Source organism: Gambusia affinis, linkage group LG06 (genome assembly GCF_019740435.1).
Source record: "Gambusia affinis linkage group LG06, SWU_Gaff_1.0, whole genome shotgun sequence".
NCBI lineage: Eukaryota > Metazoa > Chordata > Actinopteri > Cyprinodontiformes > Poeciliidae > Gambusia > Gambusia affinis.
The window spans coordinates 14,357,648-14,372,889 of NC_057873.1; the positions used below are offsets into that span (position 1 = coordinate 14,357,648).

General features: G+C 36.7%; 1 protein-coding gene across 9 annotated transcripts in view; it reads left to right on the forward strand.

Annotated features, from left to right (window-relative positions):
• The window catches only part of gramd1bb (GRAM domain containing 1Bb), a 109,803-nt gene that overhangs the window by 27,088 nt on the left and 67,473 nt on the right, over positions 1–15,242 (forward strand). For 5 of the 9 annotated variants that reach the window (XM_044118471.1, XM_044118473.1, XM_044118472.1 and 2 more), the window contains exon 2: positions 10,706–11,863. The exons of 2 other annotated variants lie outside the window; for them this stretch is intronic. In XM_044118471.1, coding sequence (XP_043974406.1) covers positions 11,454–11,863 — 410 coding nt within the window. In that variant the 5' untranslated portion in view covers positions 10,706–11,453. The remainder of the gene's footprint in view (positions 1–10,705; positions 11,864–15,242) is intronic. 2 more of the 9 variants (XM_044118470.1, XM_044118476.1) reach the window with 2 other exon arrangements.

Sequence of the window (15,242 nt, forward strand, 5' to 3'; positions counted from 1 at the left end):
CGAATCATTTTATTGCCTGGGGAGCATATTGAAGCATGCAACATTTGTGAGCGTGAGGGCGAGTTAAAAAATGATTTGGGGTCAAAATGTCGCTCTGACTCTCACTCTAGCGGAGCAGCATTCACACTGTGATTTTTCCAAAAATCAAAAACTTTGGGTCACTTAGAAAGAAGTTGTGGACAAACCATAATTCATATTGATGTGCTGTCTTCACTTTAAAAGAGATCACGGAGGTATCTACAAAATGAAGTTTGAATGGCGTTTCTATATGAAGTTATGACGACACAGAAAATCCTCAAAAATAGAGTATTTTCAGGATTTAGTGGTTGCCACGTCCCCTTGACGACGAGAGTTGCACCTGGTGAGCTCGTTAGTGATCTTGGGGTCGTTTTTTGCTTTTTACGTCGCCATGGTAACTCCAAATCCCACCAAAAGTAGCTCCCCTCCCGGGATCGAGCTGCACGTTTTGATACCACTTTTGTGGGTGGGCTCGCAGCAGTATGAGCCGCATTCACGGTGACGGAAGAAAAAGTTAAGAATAATAATAAAGAGACGTTCTATTAGGTGTAGAACAATAGGTGCCTGCCATGCATTGCTATGGGCAGGCCCCAATGATTTATTATTACATGTGTATATGTGTGTGTATATGCACATATATTGCTTTGGGTTATTTCAAATGTAACGGAGACAGAGGGAAAAGACAGGGGGAAAGGAAAGAACAGGGAGAAAGGTGGGCCTTTTAACTTTAAAAGGAGAAGAGGAAGATAGGAATAGAGGAGAAGAGAAAGAACAGTTATGGTTTCTGATTAGTGTTTAGGTCAGCAGAGAAGGCCTTGTAGGCCATGATGGCCCACCTCTATCTTCTAAATTACATTATTGTGTGTCAACTGGGGAACCTCATGTGCACATTCGGGCAAATGATGTTTCATTTGTCAGCTATGATACTAAAACTGGGTCCAGACTTGGATCCCAAACAGCCATTCCACCCAGACATCCTTGACAGCTGCTGTCTGTTCACCCTCCTTAGAGATGACCCAGGGCAGTCATGGAGACAATAGCTGAAACCTTTTAGGAGAGAGAAAGAAAAGATACTGGGCTGCTACCCTCCAAGACTAAATAAAACCTGCAAGATCAGAGCTGATGTTTCCTTGTGGAGGAGATGGGAATAGGTTATTTGGAACTGGATTAAAGCACATGTGAAAGACAGAGAAACTTAAACCCTTTGTCTATCTCATTCTTTGGACAAGATAGCAATCAGAAAAGCGGAGGTATTTTCATGGTATTTTTATCTAAAAGTATTCTTTTCAAAAATCGTTTGAACATTCTCTCATTATTTCAGACCCATTTGATGCTTGTCAGTAGATTATAGATTGAATATTCTGTGTTGGTCGAATAGGTTTATTAATTCTGTTTCTAATCAATAACCCTGTGTAGATTTGTATTAGTTGATTGTTAAGTTTAGGCTCTGATTTAGTTGGTAGCTCATTATGATTCTTGGGATGTCTTCTTACCTCTGGTTGAAAATAAGTCAGATTTAACTCCTGGTCTTTCTTTTCTGCCTTTTTAATTAATTAATAAATTTTTGTAATTTTTTTTTTGTGGAATTAGTGACCTTTATCTGTAGTAGTCTAACAGGAAAGAGGCAGAGAGAGAAGTGGGGGAAGACATGGAACAAAAGACCAAAGGTTAGGAACTGAACCCAGGCCAGGTCATTGTTGAACATTTGAACCCCCTTAACTGTTTTTTTTTTTTTTTTAAATGAGACGGCTGCTTTAAGGTCTAATATTCATCTGTGCAGTGGGATTCCCATTCTATGCCCAAAGACTCCTGGGTTTTTTGAGTGTAAAAAATCATTTTGTGGTTTATAGACTAAATGTGAAAGGAAATAATTAATGTCACATTTGTAAATGAATGGATAATTTACTTATGAATTACCCAGTAGCATTATGTAATAGAATGTTAAGATGTCCTTCAGTAATTCAACAGAACTGAATTCAAAGGTATTCTTAGGAAAGGCTATATGGACCTAAACTTGCACAGTTTTTTATGGTATCTATGGTAACAACAAAAATTTAGAGATTAAATTTAGAGCCCTAGAAACACAAAAACTGATCTTAAACATAAAGCTCCCAAATCAAACTGGACACTTCAGCAAAGCTGTTACATGAAATGGTGCAGTAGTATAAAGTACTTGCATTTAATCACATTTGAATAGGTGATTAAATGCACATCACAGATTCTATGATATCAATTATTGATATCATAAAATCAGTTGGGGAAAAATTGTGAAACTCCAAACCATACTGTTAGTTTTTGCTGGTTGCAAAAATTGTCAGTTGATTGTTAGTATGTCACATCAGTAAGATGAATAATAAGAAAAATGGTCACAGTGCACAGTATAATTTTCACTTTTTTATATATATAAAAAAATTAAACCATAGGTTGCATATAGTGTTGCTAATTATCCTTCCATCCATCCATTTTCTGTACACCCTTGTCCCTTAGAAGGGTCTCCAGCTAACTTTCCGGGCGAGAGGCAGGGTATACCCAGGACAGATAGCCAGTCTGTTGCAGGGCAACACAGAAACACACAGAACAAACAACCATGCACACACACACTCACACCTAGGGAGAATTTAGGGAGACCAATTAACTGGATCCCTCACAGTCATGTTTTTTAGACTGTGGGAGGAAGCCGGAGTACCTGGAGAGAAACCATGCATGCACAGGGAGAACATGCAAACTCCATGCAGAAAGACCAGTTTATTATAGTGTCAGCCAGGCAGTGCATTAACATTAGCACAATGTGGTTGGGTAAAGGCTAATGGATTAGCATTTTCCTAAAATAAGCTTTTATCTATTTTTCTTATTTATTAGCCATCTTTAGCACACTGAAAGTAGGACGTTAATGTAAGACAGCATTCTATTGATACCCCAAATGCCACTAGCAGCATTTAGGCTTATCTTAGCATTTTGGCTAATTTTAGCTTATACACTAATTTTAACATACTGAATGGCGTAAGTCCATGTTAGTCAACATGCCTGTGACTCTCCACAGGCTATTGACTGCAATTTAGCTAAGCTTAGCATTAATGCTAATTTTCAGCATCAGAACGCTGGGTCCAAACCAACGGACCCACTTTGGCAGGCCCTGTTAGATTTTTTCAGGAATTTTCTAGTTATTATTATTATTATTATTATTATTATTATTATTATTATTATTATTATTATTATTATTATTATTATTATTATTATTATTATTATTATTATTATCATTATTGTTAAGCAGAAGAAGTCTGTCAAAGAGAAAAAACTCCCAAAGTTCTGCACTTCTTAGATGTACATGCTCAGATGAATTTCCATGATGTTTTGATTTGCTGCTTGGAAATCCCAAAGAACTGTAGCTGTGACTTGATGTTTTATTCTGCAGTGGTGTGGCTGATTTTTGCCGGCTCTCTCATTATCACTAAATAGCTAACATAATGATTCTTTTTAAATAAACCACACTCTTTGATGTTGGTGGCATGAATTTGTCTACATTTGTCTCTTGCCTCTGAACCCTTTTGTGATCGCTTTTTCTTGACACTTTATAGTACGCCATGGAGCTGCGCCGGTTTCTAGAGTGAAACAAAGCTATTTTTAGGACTCAGTGTTTCTGAATAAGAGATGAAAGCCTGGGTTTTGATCACTTCTGCTAGTCTCTAAAGAAAACAGGGATTAAACACATTTTTCATCAAAGAGAATTAGTTACTTTTGTAATGTACATGCCTGCATTGTATGGATTGTGGTTCAGTCAGTTGAAATAAAATAAATGTTAGTCACTGATGAGAAGGCCTCAAAGGATTCATTCAGCACGCTTTTCCATCCTAGTACGTATTAGTACAACTTTTGTGTGAATATTCAATAGCTTAAAACAAAACAATAATCCTGCCTCTGAATTTAAATTCATGAAGGTAATTTATAAAGCATTATAAAGTTTAATTTGTGGAATAAAATAGTATGCAGTGCTCCTCTTTTTCCTTTTTTCCATTTTACAGTAATTCTTACTGCTGTACTGGAAAACTGGTTGGATTTATGCTGATTAGCACATTAAAAATGTATATGTTTTATTTTGAATGTATGTATGAAACATTTTTTATTTTTGTCAGGGTGTAGTGCCACTTTGTTTTTTTTTTCTAAGTGTTACTTTCACACTCCCTTTCTTTCAGTCAGACTCAGGCTTATAAGGGATTTCAGCATTGTATGGGATGTTGGTTGGTATTACAGTTTATAATGGAGACATGGATGTTTAATAAGGAAGACAAACTTCAGTAAAACAAAAAACAAAAAATATAGGCATCGCTGTAATACATTACTATAACCAACTGATATTAGTGACCTAAGTAATTGGACTTTTTGTATGGGTAGCCAGATTAAAGTTTTTCTCCCAGTTATTAATAATGCTTTTTTTGCATTTTAATTACATGGACAAATTTATAGTCCAACCCGAACTGGATTATTTTACACTAATTATAGATTGATAGTTTTCCCAGAAAATGTTGCAGATATCTCACCATGTCTAATTCTTGTGAACTCAGTTCTGTGTATTGTTTTGTCTCGTGAGCTTCATTGGATCTATTGTTACACAATTTTATGCTAGTATATTAAAATATACTAGTGTGACAAATAATAAAATGGCAGTGATTAAGAGATCAATGTCAAATCAATGGAATCTATTATTGTATAATATAACCTTATTGTCAATCAGTATTTTGCCTTAGCATTCTTTTTTTCAGTTGTTTGAACAGTTGATGCTCAGAATTATAATATGGACAGACAGCAAAAATGATACCTAATGACATAAACATGTGTCTGTTATTCAGGCTTGGTAAACCACTTGATCCATTGTGAATTTCCCCCCATGTCCTTCATGCTGTGTTATTGGGTTCCTTGTTCAGAATTAATTTGACTAATCTGTGCTGCATATTTTTATACTAAGAGTTTGTTAATCAGCATCCGCATTCCTCCGTAATCTGTCCGCAGTCTTTGACATTCTGCTGACAGGGACATGGTGCTAAGAATAGAGATACAGGGAACAATAGGGGTGAACTTTGATTGTCAGTAATGATGCGTGAAAGGCAAGCAATCACATGGTTGTTCTGTTCTGTGTACAAGGAGATGGAAAACTGTGCTCTCTGTCTCAGCTGTAACAGCAGAGTCCCTCTGTGGTAGGTCCATCTGTTGACTCCTCTACTGAATGCATGACAAAGTGCACCCTACAAAAGATGTCCAGATGCTTTGGGCCTTCCTATTGCGTCCTCTCTGATTTTTATTTTTAAATCATTGGAGTATGCAGGTGTATCAACATATTGACCATCCTATATCAATACCACATATCAGTGGTATCGATATGTTGACAATATAGTATATCGCTAACATATAGTTGTTTTTTGGTAAAATACTAACATTGCACAGGTAAAAGAAACTCTGGTTGGGCAAAACTTTTGTTCTAGATATTTAACTGTAAATTACACATCAATCATCCAGCTACTGTGTTTTTAGGCCTTAAAGCTGTAATAAAACTGACACAAGTGATGCTTGATCTCTACTGAGTGTGCCAAGACTGAAAGGGTCATTTATAAATAATGCGTACTTGTGAAATGTTTATGCCAAAGTTGGATCAAAGAAGTGTGCATGTGAGATTATTATAAAATGGCAGATGCAGCATGTAACTGAGATAAAGTGTGCAATGCAAAACGCATATAGATCTTCAAGACAAACTCTGTTGATGTTTCTGATCCAAGCATCATGTTGTTTATGATCATGACTTGGAATCATGTTAAACCTCCCAACAACTGACAGGACAATTTGGCAGAGTAATAATAACTGTATTAAACTGCAAAATTTCTGTCACCAGCAAGTTGTTTTACCATACAAAAAATGGTGGCTCTCGTTTTCTCACCGGGAGTGTGTCATTGCAATTTTGTCTATTCACTAATCTAATAAATACACTAGAGGCAGTAATGAGCTGTGAGTAGGATAAGCTGTTACTAGAAACGATACTCTTTTAACAAAGTCACAGTCTTGCCCTTCTGCTAAAAAAAACACAACTCCTCACGCTGCTCTTGGACTAAGCCCAGCAATGACAGAGCTTGACCCGATGTGCTAATTTTGAAACGTGTCAAACTGTAACAGGAAACGTTGTCTTTTCATGATTAATCCATGATGTTCCACACTCCAAGTCTTTGTGTCTGTGTGCAACGAGGCCAGACTTCACACTGTATAGAATGACAACTGGTATTTAATGACACCAGTTCCTCCTTTAGCATTTTGCTGTTTGACCTTCAACAGCATATGATCTTTTAATACAACAGATCATATAAAATCATATAAAATAATAATAATTATTATTATTTGTAAGGAAAAAAAACTGAATTTGTTTTATCTACTTGACCATTTTGGACTAAAAGCATTGAACATTAATTCTTTCAGCCCAAACATTGTCTCATAGTGTTTGAGTGGCCATACCTGGTGGCGGCTATTTGCCAAAATAATCAGAAAATAGGAAGTACTCCCGTGCCTTGCTCTGCCATGCAACTTCTATCATTCAGCTAGCCTAGTTAAGTGAAACTTCATCTGCGCAGACAGCATTTGTATATGGTAATATTATTAGAGCATTGCTGCAAAGTTGGCATAGCAGTTACCTGAAATTTGAGACTGTGATGATATGTGTAGAATATGTAATGTGTGTAATCTTGAAATTATGATATTTATGCCACTGAATTTTTTGATATGTTCCAAAAGAATTGGAGGCATCCTGCCATAGATATAGATAATTTTATGCATGCCACAGTATAAATGTTTGAATAAGTGATGCTGGAATATGACTTACTTAAAGTTGTATATCTTTCTAACCTAGACCATAGAAATAGTAGATATGTGTTAGTGAGGGTATAACACACATCTGCAGTATGAAAACAACTGCTAACAATTGTGATGTAAACCTTATGCTTTCCCCTTTTTTGCCTTTCTTAGCCTGTCATTTTTACTTTCGTAAACCGCGAGTGTAGTATTTAGATCTATATATTTTTCCTTTGAAAAAATACAGTCATATTTATTAAATTAGAATATGGGTTTCTATGGGGACTGTTTGTCAGATTAGATGTGTAGTTTCAAAATAAAAACCTTTACACAGGTATTAAACTTATTTTTGATAGAGCCACATTCCTGGATTAAGAATGATTTTTACTGCTTTAATGTAATATTTGAATCTTAAATGTTGCCTTTTCTTTAATTCTAAGCAAGAAATATTCATGAAAGCTTTAAAACATCAGTGTTTGTGTAGTTTCTACAATGTTTTATTTGTAAGCTGAGTTACTGACATACATAAAATTCTCATCAATATTATAATTTTTTGAATATGCCTATATGTTCTTATATTACTGTATTTACTCACAAATGTAATAAAACTTTACACTTAAAGTTTTATTACAAATACCTTCTTTATTACTAGCGTTACTTCTTCCTGTCTATTTTGTATCTTGACAAATAAATAATTTACATGGTGCATTTTCAATAATATCTGCATAGTTTCGGTTCTTTGGAAGTTCATTTTTTTAAAGGATAAATCATCATCTGTTATACAGAACCCAGACTAATGTAAAATCTGCTATTTTGGAATCTTTGCACCAGAGTACTCATAAGGATGAGAGAGTAAATAAATAAAAAAGAGAAAGCGGCTCTCCACTCGCCTTTTGAAGTGCACCTCGGTGAGAGCCATGCAGTTTTCTCGTGTGCATTCATTTATCTTTGGCGAGATGTCGCAGTAAAACCTTTTTCGGCACACAGTAGTTTTTTTTTTTAGATGTGGAGCTTGCAGCCTTTCTGATAGTCCACCACAATGGTCCACCTGTGCTTTCTGGCACTTTTTATTCCCACACCACAAACATCGTCCTCTAAGCTCTAAGTTGTTTTGTCAAGCCATTCCTGCCAGAGTTATAGTGTATGAGGATACTAATTTCTCATGCTAACAAATTTTGTTGGATAAGAAGTTATTGTGACAAACAATAACATTGTCATTTTAAGACCATATTAAACCAATATAATGATAATGGCATAATAGTGCAAGTACACCCTTTCTAACATCAATAAACAAATTTCTAAAGAAAATTTAACACTGGAACTGGAAGACATTTTAAATATTCAAAATAAATAAACAAATTAAAAGCAAATAAAATAGATTATGAAGTCACTGTATAGAGACTTGCCCTTCAAAATATATTAATCATTAGGTTAAAATTAGGAAAATGGGCAATACTACCAATGAGTACTTTTGTGGGAAATAAAAGTGTGAACTGTGTGATGGGTGTCAAATGTTTGCAGCATCTCTATAGCGCTTAAGGAAGCTAATCTGTCTAAGTGTTCACCATTTTGCAATGGCCTTTTTATTATTTGTTTTTTTGATTAAACACCCTGTGGACTATCATTAAAACAAACAGGTGATTGTTTATAGATTTCTTTTTCCCAAAGATGGGGAAACCTGCATCGGATATTTAAGGTTTACGTGCAGACACGGGTTTGTTGTATTGCTGTGTTTATTGCTATTTCTTTAGAGTAAATTCAACATATGGACTGCACAGATTACTTGATTCACCGCAGTTCACTCAGTTTTAATTCAAAGTGTTCCCAGACTGCAGCTATTGCCTTTGGCTTTTAAACCAGCGTTACTCTGGCTTGCTTCTCCTCAGGGGGCATTCATGCTACACTCTGATGACTGTGGTACAAGACCATGCACCTGGCAAATGGGCTCAACATATTGGGAGCTACAAACAACAGTGACAGGCCAAAGTTTCCACTATCCAGAGTGAAACCCAACACACAGGATACAACAGCAACAACATCAGCAACACATTTTATAACTTTCTTTTGTCAATAGCCCTTATTGAACAAGCTTAAAATTTCACATGCACAAATTTTGCTGGTTGCTTAGCAGAATGAGCACAAGTCATCGTTGCTTCACCACACAAGTTACATAGGTATTGAATGGAGAAGGAACAACATTGCTTCTCATGTCGAACCTTTAACGAGAAGCTGAGGAATCAATCGATGCCCCTCCATCTCGCAGTCCATCACTGAAGGAGGTATTGTCCATCACTGATATTTTAGCTAGAGTCTTTCTTTTTTTTTCCCTTTTTTCATTTGGTTTTATTAGTTGTGAGAGTTGTTATACAGGAAAGTAGAGAATGAGAGAGGGAAAAGACATGCAGTGAAGGTCAGTTTTTCTTGTCCTTAGCCCAGGAAAGACATTGTCTCTGGTTGAGTGAGTTGATAGAAGAAGTTGGTTGACCATGTGCAGGATCTACGTGTAGTAGCTCTTGATGCACGGACTCCAGCCTTAGTCCCATCCTTGTAAAGTTCCTCCAAATTATTGATAGGATGTTGCATGGCACTTCTGTCATGGCTGCAGTTATACCTGTTGACAGGGCACCTTGTTGTAACCAAACCTTTTCCTTTTACTCATTTTCTATAAATGAGTAGAGTAATCTTCACAAAATCGTCACAATTTTGTGAAGATTAACATCTTCACAATATTGTAATTTTCTGAGACAGTGAATTTTGGAGTTTTATCATGTACCAGCCAAATTAATCTAAATGATTTGAAATAAATGTTTGAGAAATTTTATTCTGTGTTCTTTTCTGAAATTTGTGACAAAAATAAATTCTAACATAAAATTTTTTGAACTGTATGAATACATAAATTTCAGGTTTTGCAGACATAGGTTGTACTGATTAGTCTCACACAGGTATTTTCAAAGCGCTCTGCTGCCTTTAAGATGGGATGGCACCCTCAGTACAACCCAGCTCTGCATAAAGCAGCACATACACAAGAATGGGTTTGAAATTTATGCACAAATAGAGTTATTACTGAAACAGGAGTCATTGTCATTCTTTTCTTTTTACAATTATTGTACAAGCAACAACAATATTTTTGATTGATATAGTTTCTAAATTTCAGTAATTTAAAGTTTTTGCATGTGAAACAACAATGAATTATTGGGGAAAAAAATGTCAGTTAATTTGAATCATGTTCTGTTTCTTAAGATTTGCCAAAGAATGGCAATGAACCATTTTTATTCTGTGTAGTAATTTAAGGAGTCTTTAAAGCAAAGCGAATTCTTAAATAGTAAATTATCTATTGGTAGTATTTGACAACTTAGACAGACAAAGGTAAACTAAGCCAAAGTAAAACCTGATTCAAAAACCATAAACCATCTCTGCCTCTCTTAACAAATGCAGTCGGCTTGCTGATAGGACTGGAAGAGTGTATTGGTTTTCATCAATTTTCCATTATCACATAAACCAGTTACAACCTGCCGTATATCTAAGGTGCACAGTAGTCCGTATGTGTTAGCAGGTATCCCTAGTTTGTTTGTACATCCTGACAGAAAGCTTAAAGGTCTTGTATAGACTTAACACTATCTTAGGAAATTTCTAATAGGAATTAAGGGTGTTAGAAGAATGGATAAACTTAGGCTGGTGCATGGTGGTGGATGTGCAGTGCATGTTTTGAAGATTGGCTTGTTTACTGTGGCCTGTTATCTTGGTTTCTGCTTGTGTCTGTGTGTGTTTCTGTACATAATGTTTTGTCTGTGTGGCAGTTTGTGTATGGGATGTGTGTGAGAGGCTGTTTAACTCTATCACCCTGAGCCTTACCTGTACCTTGCAGCCCCATCACCTCCCTCTAGCCCGTAGGCGGTAACTTGGTGGAAGCAGCAATGAGCTGAAGCCCAGGACGGACCTCAACCACCAGAACAAGCACAAGTGAGACCAACTGTGTCTTTTTCTGCCTCAGGGATGCCAGAATAAGAACCAAGTGAGAACAATATCCAAATCCAAACCACAGCATCAATATTCAAGGGCTGACATCTGGTGCCTTTGCCTTTAACATAAAAAGCAAGGTACCTATTCCAGCTTCTTGGTTAGTAGCATAGCCAGTGTTTGTAACTTGGCCTGTCAGTCTCTGGGGAGGACCAGCAAAGGAGTTGTGTTACACTCTCTGACAGGCCTTATGCATGTTTCATCTGCTGCTCTCAGAACAGAAGCCCCTTTTGTTATCTAATCTAGCCCTCTTCTTCCCAGCCTGAGTGAATGAGTTTATTGCAACAGCGCTGTTCTTCACAGACTGTCAGCCAGACGCCAAACTGATGCATATTCAGGAGCTAAGGAGCACGAAGAGAACTTTGTCTGGTCTAACATATTTGGACCTGTTTTATAACCGCTGAATAGCTCTCAAAATGGACTTAAGAATATAAAACACTATGTGAGGATTTCGAAAAAACTCGCTTGCGCTTGAGCTTTTAAGGACTAAACTATAACTTCAAACTAAAACTTCAAGTTCTCTAGCTACAGAACTAGAGAATCCAGGTCTCTTAAAAGAACTTTGGGACTGCTTGGATTTTGTCAGACCTGGAGCAATGGGTGACACTCTGAGACCTCCTTCACTCCAGGTGAGTGTCCCAAAAGATGCACCAGCTTATTCAGATGGAGGGAACAATGCAGTATCAGATGGTTCTGTGCGATCCAGCTCTTCAACCCCAACTCTTCGACGCAAGCGCTTCAAGATGCGACGCATGAGGAATGTGCCAAGCGAGAGGGAGAACACAAGAACACAGCTAACCAACATTCAGCTCACAGCCAGATCCCGATCCAGCTCCAAGGAATACCTCCAGTTGCCTTCCATAGAGATCACACCGTCCAGTGATGAAGATGCCCCATCTTCCTGGTCAAGATGTTCCACCCCCAGTGCGTCTCCACGACGCAGGCGCTTTCTATTGAGAAGGTGGCTGAAGGTCAGAGAGAAGAAGGAGCAAGGCAGTGAAAGCAGGTTGGTATGGGCCCACTCTCTTCTTCACATTCCCTCTTCTCCCTTCATCTATCCTAACACCTTTATTTTGTTTTTACACTCAACCTCTGCTAATGTAAAATATTACTATAATAAAGAGAGATGTTTGGCTGCCATGGGAACATTGATCAATCAGTTCAAGTGGTATAATCAATGTATTAAAGTCTGAAAGTTCTAAGCTGGTGTACGCTTGAGTTCGCTTGTTACTACACATTTACCTTTGTGGTCTTCTGCTCTGCGGTTTCCTGTCAGAAGAGAAAGTCTACATCTCTCAGGTGCAGAGATTTCTAGCTACCTTGTATATATATTTCATAGATAAATACTCATGAATCCCATTTGTCAATGGTCACAGTGTAAGTTCAGATCACATTCATAATAAACCTGTTAATTGCAAAGGTCTTTATGGAGTCCAGAGTCGCCTGAATGTAGACCTTTGGGCTTAGGTTAACCCTTTCAACAGATTACGGCCCTTGTAATGTTTCACACAGCAGATAATGTTTGTTGAAATAGGAGGGTCAAGGAGATACTAGTGATTCAATTGCTTGAGACAAAAAAGGTTGGTCTGACAACACTGTAGAAAGATTAACAAAATCAATAGGTTCCTTCCTTTATGGTTGAAGGCTCCATGATTTACTCTAATCTGAGATTAGTAATGGTGTCTTTTGAGTAAAGGTCATATCACTTGAATGTCCCCTCTGAAAGTGTTTTAAATGGTAAAAGTTATAATGATCCTTCATTTTTACATTGAATGTAAATGTCTTTAATGACATCATGCAATATGGTAAATGTCATACAAAACGTTCCAGTATATCTAGTCTTTTAGTATATTGATGACATCTTTGATATTCTTTGCTATATTTTATGAAATCTTTAAATCCTATCAGTGTACTCCATTTAATTCCTCTGTTGCATCTGGACAAAGGAAACTTGTAAGATCAGATGTCCTAAATTTAAATAGATGACTTCACGGTGTATTTATATCTGTATCTGACAATTACTTTAGACATTGTTATGAACTGAAGTACTCATCTACATAGTTCAAATATCATCAAAACGTTTTAGATATTTATTTATTACACACAGAGAGATAAACAGTGCTGCAACAAGAAAATAGACAAAGATGACTAAATAAAAAACAAAAGCTAGTTTTTAAATGTCAATGTCATTCGATAGGGGGAAAAAGCTCCCCAAATTAAACTGACCCTATGAAGACAAAAAGCACATGAATTAACCATGTTTTATTGGATAGTTGAGTTCAATTTCACTATCGATACCTAAGCCTCATTACTGGTTGAACTACAAAACCAATAAATCACTTAAACAGAACATGTCTGACAACATTAAGTTGGTTAAAATATCTAAAGAAGCAAAAGATTATACTCTGATACAAAGAATACAGGAAAGTCATCAGTATCCATAAATGTGGAAATGATTAGAAAGCCATTTCAAAACCTTTGACCAAAGTGAGAGCCATAATTAACAAGCAACAAAAACCAGGGACAGTGTCTGGCTAATAATAATTACCCTAAGAGTTGTTTTGGGGGACCTCCCTCATCCAGGAGTTCATGAAACAACCCAGAAAAATTTCAAAAGTACTACAGACCACACTACCTCAGTTAAAGTCAGACAAAAATAGCCTCCATGGAAGAGTTTCGTAGTATAATCACTGCTGAAAAAAAAAAGTCTGCTTCTTACTCAAAATAGCGCCTGTATGTCCAGACAGAAATCTCTCTCCTTCCTTCAGTGTTTACATTTACACATTGAATTGTGTCTTCGGCTTAGTAGGATTGTTTCTTTACAGCAAGATCTCCGCTGTGAATCTTGCCTGTGCAGGCTCATCTGTTTGGGTTTTCTACAGGTATTCCGATTTCCTAACACAGCCCAAAATAATGCAAATGTTGATTCATTAGCCATTCTGTTTTGGCCATTTTTTTGGCGCTCGTGGTCTTTATTCGACAGTAATCCAACATGAAAGGGACAATAAGAGAACAGTAGAAAGACATACAGCAAAAGAACCGAGGAAGGGTGTCGAACTTCAGACAGCTGCACAGGTTTTTAGAAGGTATTTAAAGTTGGTACATTGTGGAGATTAAATTGTAAAGAGATATTAATGTGTACGAAAGCACACTGAGGACACATTAATAATTGTAAATGTTGAAGTGCTTGATTTGGGGGACCTACCTCATCCAGGAGTTCATGAAACAACCCAGAAAAATTTCAAATTGTAACTGAAATTTACAATTTCTCTCTTTAATGTGTAAGAAACATTGAAGAGAGCTTAATGTGTAGGAAAGCGCACTGAGGACACATTAATAATTGAAAATGTTGAAGTGCTTGATTCATAACTCCAGGAAAATCTGCAGTACCCTAGTGGTAAAATAATTGAATTCCCTTATGATTGTTCACACGTTAAACCTGTGGTGTAATAGTCTTGTTAATAAACAGACATGACAGACCTTTTAGTTAACTCAACCCTGGAGATTTTGTGAATGGTGCAAAACATATTAGCATTGTCTTCTTTCTTTTTTTTTCTTATACAAATGCCAATCTAAGTAACACATTCTCCATGTAGAACTCAGTGTTATTTATCTTTTTTTCTCAGTATTGCACCATTTACTTCCATAAATTAAACATAGTGCTCCCTGCACGGTGCAGATAATTTGTGCCCTGTAGGTTTAAAGGATTGCTCATCTGAGTGCAGTGAAAGCCTGCAGACATAGTGGATTCTACAGTTATAGAGCCTGACAAGACCATAGTTATTTTAAGTTAGCGATGTAGTAGTTTTCACTCTGCTTTGTGCTCTTCTGTCATATCCAAGCAGTCAAATGTTTCTGACTTACAAACTCCCACAAAGCCAGAAAAAAAGCATTAGTTTGGACATGTTTCTGGGATTCAGTTTTAGGAATTTCCAACCATCTCAAAGCAACAGGAGGAAGATAATGATGCCAGTTTGCCAACATGCATGTTTGTTATGAAGGACTTCTGTAAAGTCAATGACACAATGCAAGTGGTCGTCCCAGATCTGGGCCTGCTTCCTGCAGTTGTAATAAGTGCTATATGATAGTGATCAGGCATGAAGTAGCTGTAAAACCTAAATTTAAATAATTGCTTATGTTGGTCTTTCTTTGAGCTGAGAAGAAAACATTGTTTAACATGTTGAATTTATTCTTATCTTCCGCTTATCCGGGGAAATCTCAAGTCATTCCCTGACCAGCCGACAAACTACATTTTTCTTCCATTAGTGATGTTTATCTTGTATTATGTTATCAGCAGTTCCACAATGTCATCAGTGCACACACTTGTAGTAAAGAACTATGTAGGTATTTGACATTTATATTTTGCACCCTTTGAATAAATATTT